General features: G+C 42.3%; 1 protein-coding gene across 4 annotated transcripts in view; it reads left to right on the plus strand.

The window, feature by feature from the left end:
- The window catches only part of Kdm3 (Lysine demethylase 3), an 84052-nt gene extending 66642 nt beyond the window's left edge, over window positions 1-17410 (plus strand). The window contains exons 8-16 of one of the 4 annotated variants that reach the window (XM_088038869.1): window positions 8182-9367; window positions 10069-10267; window positions 10324-10482; window positions 10524-12546; window positions 13184-13764; window positions 13822-13972; window positions 14026-14156; window positions 14458-15294; window positions 15390-17410. In XM_088038869.1, coding sequence (XP_087894995.1) covers window positions 8182-9367; window positions 10069-10267; window positions 10324-10482; window positions 10524-12546; window positions 13184-13764; window positions 13822-13972; window positions 14026-14156; window positions 14458-15294; window positions 15390-16538 — 6416 coding nt within the window. In that variant the 3' untranslated portion in view covers window positions 16539-17410. The remainder of the gene's footprint in view (window positions 1-8181; window positions 9368-10068; window positions 10268-10323; window positions 10483-10523; window positions 12547-13183; window positions 13765-13821; window positions 13973-14025; window positions 14157-14457; window positions 15295-15389) is intronic. The other 3 variants (XM_088038871.1, XM_088038870.1, XM_088038872.1) reach the window with 3 other exon arrangements.
- The last annotated feature ends 300 nt before the right edge of the window (window positions 17411-17710 follow it).

Consider the following 17710-nt stretch of genomic DNA (forward strand, 5'->3'; position numbering starts at 1 on the left):
GGATAATACAACGGCATGTCTACTATTCTGGGACTATTAGACAAAGGAATTCGAACCGGGGCCGTTTTCTCCGATAATGAGAGATCGTTTAAAGTAATTGAACCTATCGGAACGTTTAACATGCGGCTCCATAAACAAAAAACTATCTGAGATTTGTGAAAAGTTCAAGGTCATTGACTTTCAAGTGTTCGTGAAAGTTATCCACTAGGTATGCATGAATTTATATTGCGAACTATTTTCGATAGTTACGGCTCATGACTCATTTGCAGAAGGTTATTATGAAATTATTTTCCGTTCGTTGGTGGTTCCTTGTGCGATGAGTTCAACTGGAAGATTTTGCGAGACCTCATTCTAATCTTCTGCCATTTCCTTTATTACATAAGTGTCGTCCTCCTGTCACATCAGGGAACGTTTTCTGATTTATTAGTTTGGGTAGTCAACGTGGGTGTGCTTTCTCCTCACGTGACGATTGTTTACCCAACAATTTGGCATTATTGTGTCGATGCTCTGAGCGCGTCGATGATATGTGGAGCTCTTTGGATCCTGCTGACCTTGAGCAGATTCCCCGGGCTCGTTATCTGTCGATCAATGGATTTTCTAGCAGCGTTGACCCGAATGTCGCAACTGCAGTTAACAAACTCATTTGGTTTAATAGCGTCTGATAAATTTGGTAGCACAATGATATCTCGTCGAAGGTCGTTGGTAAGAAGAAATCAAACCTCCGTTGTATCAACTGCGGGTCGTTCGTTAAAAATAAAAAACGAGTGGCTTTTGTAAGGTGGGTGGTACCGGCGACAGCTGCACGCCAATAAATATCAAGTATATACTCGTTCGTTTACACACAACCAGCGTACAGAACACAGTACAGATGTTCGTTATCGCCGTCCCTTTTTACGAACGCAAACAGATAAAAGGGAATAAAAGGGGCGCCTGGTGCTCACATTCGATCGAGCCGAAAAGAGATATAATCAATTCTCCAAGGTCACCCTGAACCCTATGGCCCAAATCTGGCATTATCGGTCTTTTGCAATGTATTTGTAATTAATTTTAAACGTGGATGTTAATAAACAAGTGTCTCATGTTTTCTTATCTTATCGGGGCTGTACGCGTTCGCGGAAAGTTTTGAATAAACATTATTCTTTTCTAGGTTTTGTTGCCGACCTTGCCCATTGTGCAATAATGCTCGCAGATCTACCGATTATGAAATCATGGAGACATTTTATGCGTTAAATAATGCACGGCAACAAGCAGAAAGCGGCGCATGTATGGCCCCGAGGTCGCAGTCATTATATTGATTACCGCAGATGCAGCTAGTAGAAGCAAGCAGCACACATTCGCCAATTTGCCCGCAGATGTTTGCCCAGTTATAATACATACAAGCGAAGAGTTGCTCAACGTCGAAAGGAAATTCGCGCTAATTAATCATATGCTATACATATATGTACATACATATTCAATGAGGAGCGCCTGGGGCCGCTGAGTTCGTTGGAACTCGCTAATTGTCATCCTTGTCACACGAAACTCGTTTGGTCGTAGACAAATATGGAAGTGGCTTCGAAAAACCGGTGATGTAAACAACTTTTGCCTGACGGCTTGCGCCGGCTCTGGGACATGTTCTTCTGCTCTTTCTTGATTTCAGATTAGTCGTTAATGCACGACTCTTGGTACTTTGACGTCATCCACATCTTGTTATTAAGTCAAGGCCACAACACTTCAGGATGACACCACTCCAAAATACGATCTTCGCCACACCATTGTGGTATTCATCGCGCGTTATGCAAATATGAGGTTACGGTTATGTAACACTTGATGTCAAAATGTAGGTGTTTACATTGTTGGACTTTTATGGTCCAACTACACCTGCCATTCAAATAAAAAAACAAAGAATTGGAGAAACATGACTCTGCCAAGTAATGAAACTTTTTGTTAATGGTTTTTCACTGCCTTGGAGGATTTTACGACTCAATAAATTCAGGATTATTCACGGTGGTGCTCTGCGCTGTAAACCCTTTGTTGTCCGAGTCCTCAAAATGCCCACTTTCATTATTCTGCTTTGCTATCGCTACTTCTTCTTCCTCTTCGTGTACTTTCACCCCGTGTCTTGGTTGTGGTTTTACCGTGTGCCAAGTGAAAAATAAAAAAGCAATGATCTGTTATTTCATTTCTCGGTTGTAAAATGGTGAAAGAGCGTGCACATCTGCTCGTTTTCCTGTGAGTTAATGGACGAAAATTACTGTAAAACCTTTTGTGGCAGAAGGCCATCTAAAGATATCTGTCACGGTCCAATATTTGCTTTGGCACGGTCCCGCCAAGTGGTGTCGACTTTGCTCAATCAATTCGCAAGTGGCTAAGTAACGTTAATTGATTACGTCGTAAACAATGGAAAGTCGGTTGCACCGTGAAAAATCGCCTTCACGTGATTAATGAGCGGAAAAAATACGCACGGTTGCAAATAGAACTGCACGAAAGTATTTTCACTGGACCAGTTCCAAAATGTTTCTTGGAAACGAGTTGGCCGCCTCATTAATCGCAGGGTCGGAATGTGGCACAGACACGCACCCGGTCCCCCTCGAACCCAACCAGACCTGTCAACTCGCTTCTTCCCCATATAAAGGCAACGTTGCCATTGTTTCATACAGATTCCCGGCAATTGTGGACGTTGACCTTTGCGCATTATTGTTGGCGAAGGGGTGGATGGCGACAACGCAAACTATTTGTTACCTCTTTCAAAGCGGGGAGGAAATCCCTCCACATTGAAAAATCGATTGAGGGGTGATTTTGAACGTTTCTAATCACCTGCGGGTGTTGGTGGAAATGGAGCAACGAAAGCGTTGGGTTGTGAGTCAACGTTTCCAGGGATTGTTGTTTTTTGTTGTTCGGACAACATTGAGTGAGGCTTTTTTAAGTTAGAGAAATTGTCGAGTCGCTCGTTTGCTCTGGAACCTCACGGATATCACTTGTTGCTGGTTTTAGTGGTCGCGACCATTGGAGTTCGGTTGAAGTCGGCGCCGAGCTTAGCTCCGTTTGGTTTCGACTTCAGTTCTCTGTGATCGTCGGAGGAGTGTGGATGTACATAATCGAAGTCCTTCAAGGACATTGTTCTTTCCTCGGAAATCATAAACATTAATTTTCCTGTGATAGTGTGTTTGTTTGGATTATACGCAAATAAGCGATTAGTGGTAAGTGGTCTGAAGGTGATCATTGCGCTCATTTGTGTCTCCACGCACCGTTTTGTCCTCGTGAGTGGTGGATACGTGTCGCGACAGCTCAGTGCCGTTAGATTTTCGCAATCGTGTCGATTTCCTAGCAGAATGTGATCGTGTGAAAGTGCTTCCCAGTTGTGCGGATTCAGGCCAAGCTTGCACCCATGTTCGCCGTCGATTTCTCCTTTGAGGTGTGCGTTGCATTGTCGGTGATTGGGGAAAAAGTGTCGCGTGGCGTGTGAACCGACGCTTGGCTCAATCGAATTACGAGCGCGCGTATTCTTGGAAGATTTCTGACCTGGCAGGGTGCCCGCATCAAGAATGTGAGGGTTGGCCGTGCGGTCTTTGTTCTTTGTCTACCTAGCGTTACGATCCCCGATCCCAATGTCGTTTGTAGGTCAAACGTTCACAGGACTTTCAGCCCTACGCGCTATATTATCTCGAATAAACAAGATGAAGGTCGCGACGAGAACATGAGCGCACTCTTCAAAAAATCGGAAATAAGTGATCGATCCTCCGGAACGTTTTCGGATAAATGGGTCCGGTTTCGAATTCAACAATCGCATCGGTATCACGCAATGTGGCTCAGCCAATGGAGGTCAGTGACTGCAGGATCGTCCCCTCCGCTCGTCCTGCGGCGATCATCCAGCCGTGACGCCGTGTGCTGCTGAATCAGACTGCAGTTGTTCGTCTTGTAATGTTGACAACACGTCAAAACACGGTCCCTCCCGTCCTCGATGAGATATTCGACTATGCCGTCCCCCCGGAAACGATATTTCACTTAATTTATCGCTTTTTAAGCCTCAATTATCCAATCAGATTCTACTAATTCATTTCTGCTCGACACACCATTATCCTTGACACTCGTTTATGCACATTTACAGAAACGCAAACAAGGAAAAACGATAACGCGATTGTTGTCAAAAGCAATGTTCGTATGTGGAAGAGGCTTTAATTAACGGGACGATCGTTGCTGTCGTCGATCAATTATAAATGTAAATTGACTTGGTCGAGTTTAACATTGATTTTATGCGTAAATTAGCATTTGGTAACGGAGAAAGTCGGTTCTGGGTTCGTTTTTACACCATAATTTGTTGCTTAGGAAAAAATCAGTAGCAGCACCTAATTAATACTTGAACTAATGTTAATTGGCGCTTTTGGTCGAGTTCGTTATCTGGTCTTATATTAACGAGATGGAACCCAACATTTAATTAGCTTCAAAGGATTCTATGGCCCCAAAGTTGGAAATTTCAATAATTAACGCCATAATAGGTTACAAACTACTCCATCAGGATCCAAAGTAAAGATTACGTACAAAATTAAATTTCCACTTGTCAAATGTGTTCATGGCCATACGAGGATTTATTTGGTAATGATCAGTTTTACAGTTGCAAATTCGATCACATGACCTTTCCTTTTCTTGGTGTCCGTTTACGGAAGTGTAATCATCATCCACCGGTCAAACGCATTTTCTAGTTGTAAATCCAATTCTTCACAGTCAACGCCGGTGTGCGATTTTGCGGTTTACCCGCTCCCGTCACGTTTCCTGCACTTGAAGGAAGCTTGTCACACTGACTGGTCGTTTTCCTGTCGAAAACCGTCTTTTTATCGGAAATACCCGCGCTGGCTACCGACCTTGAACTGTGGGAAAATCGGTAACGTTGTCTTTCCGGTAAAGAATTGTTAAAACAATGGTGTGGGATGGGAAGAATGTCTGTGTGCTCTTCTATGGTTGGTATGTTGTTTTGGCGGAACGAATCCAACACGATAACCAGCTCATAATGGCTTCTTTTTTCCTTTTTCATGTAAGTTTAATGTGTGACCTGGTTACTTAGATATCTTGGATCTCGTTACGGTCATTCCATTGTTCTGCGTGCAGAAGTTCTGTCGTCGGACGATGCTCTTCGAGATTCCTCCAGTTGTGTTCAAATCGATAAGTATGGCGGAAATTGCCGTCTTAGTCTAGTTCGACTGGAAACAAGTGTAATTACGTCAATCTATTCGAATTAGAGTTGTTCAGGCTTCGTCATTGCTGCGAAAGTATTCCTCTAATTGCCACAATTCGGACGACGATAACGAGCGATAATTTACATAATGTTTACACACAAAACGTAATTTTGTGTGTCGCATTAGATGGTAATATTCCGTATTTGTGCTCTTGCTAATTTATCGCGTGATATTGCATACGCCGTTGAAAAAACGATCAAATAACGTGACCTTTCACCGAAGCTAAAGTTCGCCTGACACTTGTATCGAGATTGTTATTCCTTGGAAAAGAACGCTTTGATTGCGTCGTAATGGAGAAAGTTAGTCAACGTCGAACTTGTACCAAGCCGCGCGTTATCAATACCAAACGGTTTCCTCTCGCTAATGCGCATCAGGAAGACATTACAAGCAGCACTCCACTGTTTGTCTTTCATTATACCGACGGATCCCGCCGTGTTCGAACAGGAAACAAACAAATCTTCATCCATTCATTGTTGGGGATTTTACCCAACCTACCTGCTGACAATTTTTACAATGTTACCCTCACAACTGCTATCAAAGATCAAGTAGAACCGGTCGTACTAGTCGGAAAATCTGCAATTTCGCCTGTTTCTGATCGGTGTAATTGCCGGCATGTGTTCGTGGTGGCAATCAATGATTATTCATGTCGTGAGTCATATCGGTGAGATGATCTCGCAAATCGTGACGTGACCTACGTTCTAGTCACGTTTTGGTGCGTCACGTTCGGACGATTTCTTGCATTTGAAAAAAAGCGACCACACCCTTCCGTTACATAGGAATTGTCTCACTTCGTTTTTATTATCCCTTGGTATTTATTTTAGAATTGTTTTCAGAAGATAACGACTTGTTTTTACAATCGGACGTTTGTTTACAAACACTAGTTCTTCTGGTTTGTTGTTATTGTTTCATTTAACTAGTACGCATGAATAAATTAGCTTTATCGCGCTAATTACGCTTGATTTCGTCAAGCACGAAACGAAAGGGGTTGGGGAAACGATCCAACGTTCGCGACTTTGTTAAAAACTCGAGAGAGTTATACTTGTCAAATCGACTTTCAAAAAAAAAGTGAAAATGCTCACGTTTTGCACGCACTAATTGTGATGATAATAGCGCTTGTGATCAAGTGAAGAGTCGCAACTGAAGAAAGTCAGGCGGTCCACGTGGAAAGCGCCTTATCAAACTGAAAAAAATAAATAAAATGTACGCCACGTGTGTAATATTCCAGACGACCACTTAGACGTTATCAACATTGTTGGACTTAGACCTCATAAAAGTTTAATAATGCACCTATTCGCGAACAAAGGCATTGTGGCGGTTTGCAAACCAAATGAATTTGACTTCTCACCTTTTTTCTACGAAATACCGTTCCGCTTTCAATTATTCTTGCTCGTCCGAATTAATCCACGATCTGTTGGTATAAAAACGCAGTTACCGGTATAATTCTTTCCATTTGTATGCTCGTCACGCAGATTTCCAATAAAAAGTGGTATAATTGAGTAATAAAAATGATTACAAGTTACCAATCCATTTTTACGAGCAACAACTTTCAAGCACCTTCCTGTACGTTTTTTTTGACTTGAGAAGAGAGCAGGTTCAAAATGTCAAAGAACGTGTAGCTCTTGTTTCTCTGAGAACATGATACTGGTATTTCTCGTCACAAACTCGGGAATAACATAATAGTTGCCGGTTTTTATTTGCATCGAATGAAATGCAGTTTGCATGTGTGATACTGATAATTGGTCTTGATTTGCATAGCGCACATCTGTTCCCGGCAACATGACAAATCACGAATGTGTGACGATTGTAATGAAAGGTAGCATTACAATAATAATAACCAATTTAATTTTTACGATCCATGAAATGTTTTGGAAAGTAGTTTGATCGAATTCGTTACAAACCTGCATCGAATCGATTTCTAAGCCAATTTAAATATTCCTACTCCTGTCAGCGCATTCTTTAACGTTTTGTGGCGCATCTTTGGGGATTTCGGAGATCTGATATTGATGATGAAAGTGAAAGTTTTCCCGACTTTCTCCAGTCTTCCAATTACGACTGGTATTTTTGTTAATTGGCTTGTTTCCGTGTCGAATTATTGTAAAGTTTCCGTTATGTTTCATGTCAAGGTCGACAAGTTCACGATATTGTTATTTTGGGATGATGATACCAGGATGGGAGCTGGTGAAATGTTTATGCAATAATAACTAAAGCTTCGGATTCACACAATGTAATAAAACTTCTCTAACGATTTACTTCCCACGCTGAATATCTAACAATGGACTGGAGTTTGATTGGTTGACGCCTACATGTGACACCGACCCATATCAAAAACCCACGGTGTTTATTTTGAGGTGCTATAAATTTTTTTACCATTGCATTGTTTCCGTAAAAGGGTTTGGTTCACAGTGCTTAAATATATTTATTGCGAAAATAAAGCAGGTCACGCGTATACAAAAATGGAAGCGACCGACCTCCACTGAAAATTCTCATTTTAAATCTGGCGTTGTATTCACCCATTAGTCCAAAACACAGATGTATAAATATTAAGGAAAATTCCGGAATATTATTAGATTTGAGTAATATTATGTTTACGGTACGTGTGCCATTTAGCAGCAAAACAGTGGCACAGATATTGCCAACAATTTGTTCAGTTGAAAGTATAATTAATTAATGTAAAATACAGTTTTCCGGTTTTCTGTGAGTGTGAGTGTTCCGCTAAATATATTTTAATCGGTTCCGGTTATATGTAGTTGACTAATTCCACGCTCAGGTTGTGCTGGAAATGATAGGGGTTACCTTGTCATTTGCAAGGCAACCGTTTTGAAGATTTAACAGCAATTAAACTGTCGGATTTAATTGCGGTGGTTTCAATTATTTGACCTGCAGTTTAATGTACGGTTGCGCCCAAAAGAATTTGCTTTGTTTAGTATTGTGAAGCAGAGTTCTTCTATATTTATGTGGGGTTTTGTTCCAGGTTCTGTAACTAAAGCAAGAAAGCGAAAACCAAGTGAATCTGAAACTTCGTCTGCAAAGAACCGCCACAACTTCGGTGCAATAAAAGAAGATTTAGAAAACAAGCAGAAGAGCAAGAAAAACTCGTGCAATCGCGGCTCTACTAAAAAGAAAGTGTTAGAGGAAGCTACCAACAGTAAGCTTCGAGAAGTAGAGATCCGAGTGGAGGACTGCCTGCAAACTGTCTCTCAGCATCCGACGACACTTTCAGCCATCTGTAGGCGATCGTCGTTAGAAGAAGTCGGGGAGTCAAAGTCCGCGGAGTGCGACGATAGCGCATTAGATGACACGAGTAACGGCAGTAGTGTGCAATTAGTGCCGGTGGAAGAGGTCCGCGACGATGTACCAGTGCGTGCTTCTATGCCGGTGTCTGGAGCGGTAACTGACGTGGTCAGTGAAGAAGACGATTGTGTGATAGTGGCCCAGAGGACAACGAAAGCCGAGGGGCGCGAGTGCTCTAGTCGCGGTGACGATGACGGACCTCTGTCCTCGTCCTCGCCCTTTAGCAGGATGGAACTCTCTGATTCCGCGAATGCGTCGTTGCGCTTCCCAGATGACCGGTCCGATTCGGGCGTGAGCTCTCTGCGTTCCAGCAGCGGCGATGAACGCTCCGGATCGCGTTCGAGTGCGTTGAGTTCGTCAGACGAACCACAAAACAACTCGCAGAATCAGCCGACGAACCGATCCCCGCTTTTCATCCCGGCCAGCGGCCACGCGACCGTCGTCACCGAGCCGGTGCGCGTGTGGAGAGACCCCAACCTTTTGTTGGAGTCGGAACCGCACGTCCGCCACATACACAGCGTGCAGCATCAGTCGCTGCTCATGTCGCACCCATCCACGCCGGCCGCCTCGGGCCCGCCACCCACCTCTGCAGCAGCATCCCATCCGGCGTCTCTCTTTCCGCCCGTTGCGCCACCCCCGACGCTTATGAGTCCACATGCGCTGCCACACCATCCTCATCTGGCGCCGGCGGCGCTCTACCCGCATCCTCACCATCTCACTGACATCATCTGGAAGCAACAAAGATTTCCACCGCTTTCAGTTGGGGCCGCTCATCTTCTTACGCAGCCGGGTAGCCACCCCTCTGAGGAGATGCTGGAGAGGGAACGGGCGCTCATTGACAGAGAAAGGCTCATCAGGTACAAATTGTAATTTCTGCATTATTATCTAATCTACTTAAGATCCAGATGTCATTAAGCGAAATTACTTAATTACATATAACAATTTTAGAACGGGGTCATGTATTAATCCCCAAAGTAATATGAAGATTTCTTGAAGATAATTTTATAATCATTTTAATCATGATAATAGTCATGCTAAATTTCATTGAAATAAGGATAATATGTTTCCGAAATTAGATATTTGACTTTACAATACATAACTAAGTTGACACAAATTTCTCTTCAGTCTATTGTATTTAAGCTTGGCAATTATCGTAATGTATGCATAAATTCTATGTAAATTAGCAGCTATGCCTTTGAATGTGTATTAATTATACCTTACACAAAATAAATGAACCTTGATGCAAAATTTTGGGCAAACAAATGAAAAAAAAAACACGTCACTTATATAATACTCTGTTTTTTTTTTGGTAGTGTTTGTTTCAAGTACCGGCTCATTATTTTAATTGTTGGAATTTCATCCCATTTCGCAATTATTATTTATGGATAGCAAAAAATATGGGTTAAGGCTAATTACGTTAAACGCTTGAATGCGTAAGATAGATCAAGTTCCGAGTTAAACAAGATTTTTGTGTAGGTTTTCCCTTTTTCACTGTCGAGCTTAAAATTGCTTTGTCTCTTTGCTAATGCGATTTGAAAAAGTTTAATTGTGTTTGTTCTTCTTCCAGAGAAAGGCAAAACCAGGAAGTGCGTGAATTGGAAAAACACAAAGAAAAAGAACGCTTGGAAAGAGAGAGGCAAGAGCGCGAGAAAATGGAACGAGATCGCGAAAAACAAGAACGAGAACGTGAGTTAGAAAAGGAACGACAGGAGCAGGCTCTCCACAATCACTTTGAAAAATCATTGCGGCAAGCAGCACAGCAAAAGGTGTTTATAATTAATTAGTAATTATTTATTTAACTGACTAGTTTTCTTGCTTGTAGAGGGAACAGTGGAATCCAATTAGTAGCGGAAGACCACCTCAGCGTCCCAGCAGCACTGATGAAGAGAGAAAGCGAGTAGAACAGGAGATTCATCAGAGGGGAGATGCTCGTCATTTGAGTGTGCGATCTGAACGAGACCATAGAGCGTACTACACAACCGTAAGTCAATAAAACGACGGATATTTAGTATTGATTTATAGCGCGGGTTGTTACAGAGTCAACGTCCTCCAAGTGTACCTTCAAAAACGGAATATCCTCCACCTCCGGCGCATAGTCGTGTTCCAACAAGTAAATCTTCAGAAAAAGTGCCGACGATGCATTCTTCGTCACTACCAAAGGGTGAACTTTTCGGTTATCCCGTGTATCAGCCGTATTTTTCGCACGAACCAAAGAGTAAATCCGATCATCATAAATCTTCCCAGTCTTTAGTGGTATCCAAAAGTGGCGCTCCCATTGATAGTCGCGACGTATTGCCTAATCCACCGCCGTTGATGAGTGAAATGAAGAATTCTGTTATTGTGAAACACGACGGAAAAAACTCGCATCATTTGGAGCCTCGAGTGTCGATGGCGCATTCACCTAGTCCGAAGCTAAGACCTGATATGATGGGATCTCATTACTTGACTGCTGGTCAGCCCAAGAGTAATCTGTACGATTACAGGAGTCCCTCACAGTCGCCTCACCACCTTTCGCATGCACCAAGTTCGCATCATTCTCTAGAGCCACAAAATTTAGGAAAGTCACATCATCGTCAGTCAAACCAATTGCCTAGTCCTCATCACCAGCGGCAGTCACCGCACCACCCCCATTCTCAACAACACCCGTCACCAGAGATGAGGTACAGAAATTCAGAGTCCCAGGCAATGGTATATCCAACAAGTGGAAAAGGTGGTTACACCTTTTTGGCAAACGCTACAACAGGGTACTCGTTATCGCCATCGACGACTTCAAACTCAAAACCAAAAGTCAGCAGTCCGGCGCCTCATCATATTTATGGCAAACCATCAGCAGGAATTGTTTCTGGAGTTCCCGTTACCCGCCACGAAACAGCACCTATCCAATTGACTTCTAAACCGCCATTGTCATCATCCGTCTCGCCGAGTCCTTATCAGCAAGTATCTCAATATCACCCGCCTCATCCCCAAAACACGCCAACCATGACGTGTCCACCTCCGGCTCATAGCAGGACAACTCCTTCAGATCCGCGTTACGATCGGTACTCTGTAGGCTCTGTACCTGGAGGACTTTCAGTGAAAGCGTCGATACAGCATCATGGTACTTCGCCGCCAACTGCCGCCTCTGCCCCCTTGGCTGTTTCTAGATCTCATTCGCAGTATATACCTGGTGTTACAGTGCCTGGTCAAAACGTCCCAGGTGCGCCCTCTGTACAAACCCAACCCCTAGACTTGGGGGTATCTTCGAATAAGTACGACCCTGCCGTATCACCCAAACGTAAAGCGACCCCAGTTTCTTCGGCAAGTCCTGTGTGTTTGGAAACGAAAAAACGTCGCATCGAACCACCGGGCACGCCGCAACCTCTCCCTATTTACGTGGGGACACAACCCCAACTGGCGCGAGTCAGTGAACCGAGTCCATTAATCGCTAGTGCTGCTACGACTATAACTACAGTTGTGAACACTGCGGCCTATCGGACTCCTTCGATAACCTCAAGTCCTTCGTTGAGTAGCGAAAATATTCCTGATGTTAGTGTTACAGCAGTGAGTGCCGAAAATACCACACGGCCATCTAGCGTAGAATCAAACCAACCCGTCGGTGCTCACTCGTTGAGCAATAGTCCGGCACCAAACCCTGCTTCTACGCACTCTGAAACAGATGCGCCCAACACACCTGTCAAACTAACGATCGCTCCCAGCTGTGTCGACTCAGAAAAGTCCAACAGTCCGGGACCTACAAAATCCAGCAGTTATCCAGTGAGACATTTGAAAAAGGCGTGGCTGCAGAGGCACACGGGTGAAGATTTAGAAGACACAACAGGGGTCATCGGCTCAGGCAGTTGCGTCACTCTTCCCATCAACACCATGGCGTCGAATAATAAAGAAAACCCCATTCACTCGATACACTCCATCGGGTCCATGGCCGTCAACAGTATCAGCAAAACCAAACATTTTTCAAACAAACCCAACAACAGGAAGACCCCAAATAAGGAAACTTTGAATGGTCATCCGAATGACTCCACAAAAGGCGATGACTCGTCGAGTTCAGGTAATTACAAGACAAATTGTGGTCAGTTTAGTGTAAAAAACGTGCGCAATTGCAAACATAACCTCAAACTATGAGAAACTACATTATTGATGTTGCCTACCATAATTGCTTGCAGATTCTTGTAGCCTTTGTGGACATTAAAGCAGACAAACCACAAAATGTTCTACTTTATAATTTAAATTAATTGTTACTCACTTCAACCATAAACTGTAAAACATTTGTCAATACTGACTGTCATTTTTTTCAAGTTGGCCAATCATTTTCTAGTAACTTAAAATTTCGTGAATAATCAAAAATCATTTTTACACGGATTACAACTGAGATTACAACATTCAAGGCAATTACCAAATTAATTAATTATCAAATTTTTTATTTTGTGACATTTTTATTTTTACAATACACTTTTTTTTTTGTTTTTTTTAAAGGATGCAAAGTCGGCCATGAAATTATGTTAAAGTTGGTACCAGTTGCATTACCAAATTAATTGCGTTCAAAATTTTTTTTTAATTTGTTCGAAAACTAATACGAGTAACGAGGTTCATAATGCCATTGCGGTCAATCAAGAGAAGTAAGTTACCAAATTTCGGCCAGTTTTTTAGTGTTTTGATTATAAATTAATTTTCTGCTTTTCTTGCAGACCCGGAACGGGGCAGGAAATCACCTCCCAAACGCAAACCGCCTAAAGTGAAGCGGAAAAAAGGCAGCTCATCCAAAAAAAGTGTTGAAGAGAAAAAACGGAAGCCTGGAAGTCAAGTGGTAGTGAGTGAAAGTGGTTCTGATAGTGAGAAAGAAAGTGGCAGTGAAAAAGATTCGGATTCGGGAGCAAGTACGACGTTGGCCCCTGGAAAAAAATCGAATTCCGTTAGTAAAGAACCGCGAAAACGGGGCCGAAGACCGAAGTCGTCAAAAAACGATAAAGGCGAGGAGCCGCGCATGAAGAAGTCTAAAGACGAGACGGTGCCCCAGCGCGACCCCTTTCGCAAACCTCCGGTGGGGCAATTAAAGAAGACTGGAGAGAGTTTTTTACAGGACGGACCTTGTTTTGAGGTCGCGCCCAAGTTGGCCAAGTGTAGAGAATGCAGGTGGACCCCAAATCAAAGGTCAAAGAACATGTCCAACATCTTCTGTAGATTTTATGCGTTCAGACGGTTAAGATATACCAAAAATGGACAGCTTGCTATCGCCGGGTTTTCCGACCCGCATAAGGACGCTTTAGAGGTTGGTTGACGATAACTTAACAGCGTAATTAATTTCAATTTAATTTAATTGTTTTAGGATGACCTAAAATTGTGGCTGCCCAACCCCGAGTCACCACCATCCGACTTGGATTTGGAAACTTCAAGGTTCATCTTAAAACAAGTCGGGGACCATTTCTGTGATTTATTTGTTCAGGAGAAGGAGGCTCATGCCGAGTACCTATCAGATGGTAAGTTTTCAAATTAATTGGTAAATTTTTATTTTAATTGTTTTTCTTAATAGATAAGACAGTGGCATGGAAACGTGTCGTTCAGGGAGTACGTGAAATGTGTGACGTTTGCGAAACTACTCTCTTTAACTTCCATTGGGCCTGCGGGAAATGCGGATTTGTTGTTTGTTTGGATTGCTACAAGGTGAGTACTTGTTAACAAAATAATAATATTGATTGGAATCACCGCTCGCGGCAGAATTAATCAAACATTCGTATTGCGTATAAAAATGTTTCTACTCATAGCTACTAATGCCTATACAATTTAAAACGCGATACAGATCATAACATAAATACACAATGCAGCATTGCATAATAATTATGTAATTATCTATTTCTGTAGTTGTCCACTTTAATAGTTTTTATGTTAACGTAGGCTATGGTCATAATTTATAAAATTCTTTAGATTTGTATTTGTGTTTTTACAAATATTAATTTTTTTACAGAGTCGCAAAAATGGCTCTATAAAAATATGGGGTGAGCCGGGTAAGGACCGCGACGAGTTTTCCTGGCTTTTGTGCACGAATCGACAGGCACATGAACAGGAAAAGCTGATGCTGACTCAAATCATCGCCGGAGACTCTTTATCTCAATTAGGCAAGTTGGTGCACGAAATGCGTGAACTGTGGAACATCGAGCAATATTGCGCGTGTCCAGCCAGTAAAGAAGTCGTTCAGAAACCCAACAATCTCCATTACAAAGAAATTGTCAAGAAAATCTTGGAAAGCAAAGTGAATGGAATTAAGAAAGAAATTAAGGAAGAGAACGACACTAAAAGTACACCCAATGGAGTTGTAATCAAGGATGAGAAAACTTCACCTCTGTCTTGGTTGGCCGATGTGGCATTGTCGAATGAAGACAAGAAGAACGAAGATAACAGCACGAGCGATTCGGATGAAGGAAGTTTCTCTACTTTGAGAGAGTTGCTGATTCGGCCATCCCATAAACCTAACGGTAGCAGAGCCGGTTCTCCTGTTTCTACTCAGAAGAACAATAAGAAACTCAGCACGAAAATCGACACTTTGGATGAAGTTATTTCAAGTGTGATTGAAGACAGTGTACCGAAAACGACGGAGGTTACTTCCGATCTTAAGCCTGAACTGAAACACTTTTTGAGGAGGTACAATTGGCAGTCGAAAGGACGAGCACCGTTACCTATTAGGATTATGACCCTGACCGAAAGCAAAATGTTATATCCAGATGTCCCCCATAGTTGGCTGTGCGATGGTAAATTGTTAAGACTGAGCGACTCCCTGCATAAGGAGAACAACAAAATATTCCAGGTGAGTTTGCAGTTTGTTTAAGAAAAAACTAAATGTAATAGAACATGATCTTCGTGAAGGATTTCTAATAAATTATTCTTGTTTTTTTTTTATAGGATCAGTGGAAACGAGGGCAGCCAGTGATCGTTTCAGACGTAACTCGTAGCCTAAACAAGGATTTGTGGCATCCCGACGCCTTCGCCCGTGACTTTGGTGATGAAAAGAACGACCTAATCAATTGCATGACTGGAAATTTGGTTCCTAATCAACCTATGCGCAAGTTCTGGGAAGGCTTCGATCACTTCTCCAAACGTCTGAAGGACGATAGAGGCAATCCTATGTTGCTCAAATTAAAAGACTGGCCACCAGGCGAAGACTTTGCCGAAATGCTTCCTAGTCGTTTCTCCGACTTGATGAAAGTCCTGCCGTTGTCAGAGTATACTCACCGAACCGGTCGATTGAATCTCGCGAGCCGTTTGCCGGATTGTTTTGTTCGCCCTGATCTCGGTCCAAAGATGTACAACGCTTACGGATCTGCACTACACCCTTCAAAGGGCACGACGAATCTTCATCTGGACATATCTGATGCTGTCAATGTGATGGTGTATGTGGGGATACCCAAAGACGGAGATACTGACGAGCATATTAAAGAGGCGTTTAGAGCGATCGACGAAGCCGGCTGCGATATTTTGACTCGGCGACGGGTGCGTGATAAAGGCGAGCTACCAGGAGCCTTGTGGCACATTTACAACGCGCGTGACGCCGATAAAATCCGCGATTTGTTGAACAAAGTTGTGGTAGAGAAAGGGGGACGTTTGGAGCCTCACCACGATCCCATTCACGACCAAAGCTGCTACTTGGACGGTCCTCTCAGAGAGAGGTTGTATAAGGAATACGGCGTCGAAGGCTACGCGATTGTGCAGTGCTTAGGAGATGCGGTCTTCATCCCCGCTGGAGCACCTCATCAGGTGCGCAACCTTCACAACTGCATTAAAGTCGCTGAAGACTTTGTTTCGCCCGAAAACGTGTCTCATTGTTTCCATTTGACGCAAGAGTTTCGGGACTTGACAGACACTCACACGAACCATGAGGACAAGTTACAAATTAAAAATATTATTTATCACGCGGTCAAAGACGCTCTTTCGTGTATCAGTGCGGTGTTAAACAGGCACTTGTGTAAAAAAGAGGAGTCGTCGGACAGGAACGGCGGCAGCGGGGCCGATGGACAACGAAGTCCGGCGATCGACTCCTCTGAAACCGCCTGAATTTGTGATAGTAGACGCTTATGAATCGCGAATCTTTGTAAATTACTTCTTGTGTGATATGAAATGTGTTTCAGTCGGCACATTTTTCTGTGTATAAACGATGCCCTATGCACGTGAGCTGTTCTATGTACATATATGTACATTGACTTTAGTTGGATGAAATGCTGAATATGCACGGTTTATCTTCCTGTTAGTAGTGACTAGTGGCTCGAGAGTCACCGGTTGTAATTAGCCTATTACACTCACTTGTTGACTACTTGGCGTCCCCAGGGACTATATATCAATGTTGTTTCAAAGTACCAGTGGTTATTTTTGTCACTTGTATACTGTGCCTGTTGATAAAAATGGTATTTTTAACTACCGAAACTTTTTAAAAACTCGCTATTCAGTATTCTTTGTGGGTTTGTAATGTTCAGAATAGTTACTTATTAGGTAGTGATTCATATTTGCAGCATCTTTTCAAATGTTGAAATCGATTAAAAACAAAATTTTATAAAAAGTGCTATTTCATTCAAAGTGCCAATTACGATTATTTTAGGCAGAGCTGAACCAAATGATCTCGATTTTGTGTTTACAACGATGATAACAATTATCCCACTTAAACTTCTTATTGTAGGTCTCAAAATCTCCACGGTTTTGAATATGTAAATTTATTTTCAATGTTCATTTTTATAATGTCCTATATGTAAATTGTTTCAATATGATGTAAAAGATTATAATTTATTTTGCTTTTGCAGTCATTGATTGTACAGTAGAATAGTCTTTTGTACAGTAACGAATATGTTTCCTTTGCCTCTAACAGAGGCATGATTTTTTTTGTACTATGTATATTATGTAAGATTATAGGTTTGAATAAGAAAATGTTTATTAAATTTGTTGTCATTATTCCCAATTCCAACTTCCTGAACAAAAACGTATATTACGTAACGACCACGTTCAAAGTAAAAACTGAGCCGAAGCGAAATAGTTTTTTCCAGTAGGTAAAGCGGGTTAGCGCAAATTTAAAATAGGCCGCACGTGTTTCAACAGCAAGTTCGAAGTCCAAAGTTTGAGTTGTTACTCCACACCAACGACTATTTTTACAACATACAGTCAAAGGTGAAATAAATCCACAAAATTGAATAAATACTTTATTTCGTTTCAACATTTTATAAAAAAATTGTTTATTTTTA

This window comes from Gnatocerus cornutus, chromosome 6, assembly GCF_029298725.1.
Source record: "Gnatocerus cornutus isolate USDA-ARS CGAHR chromosome 6, icGnaCorn1.1, whole genome shotgun sequence".
NCBI classification, from domain to species: domain Eukaryota; kingdom Metazoa; phylum Arthropoda; class Insecta; order Coleoptera; family Tenebrionidae; genus Gnatocerus; species Gnatocerus cornutus.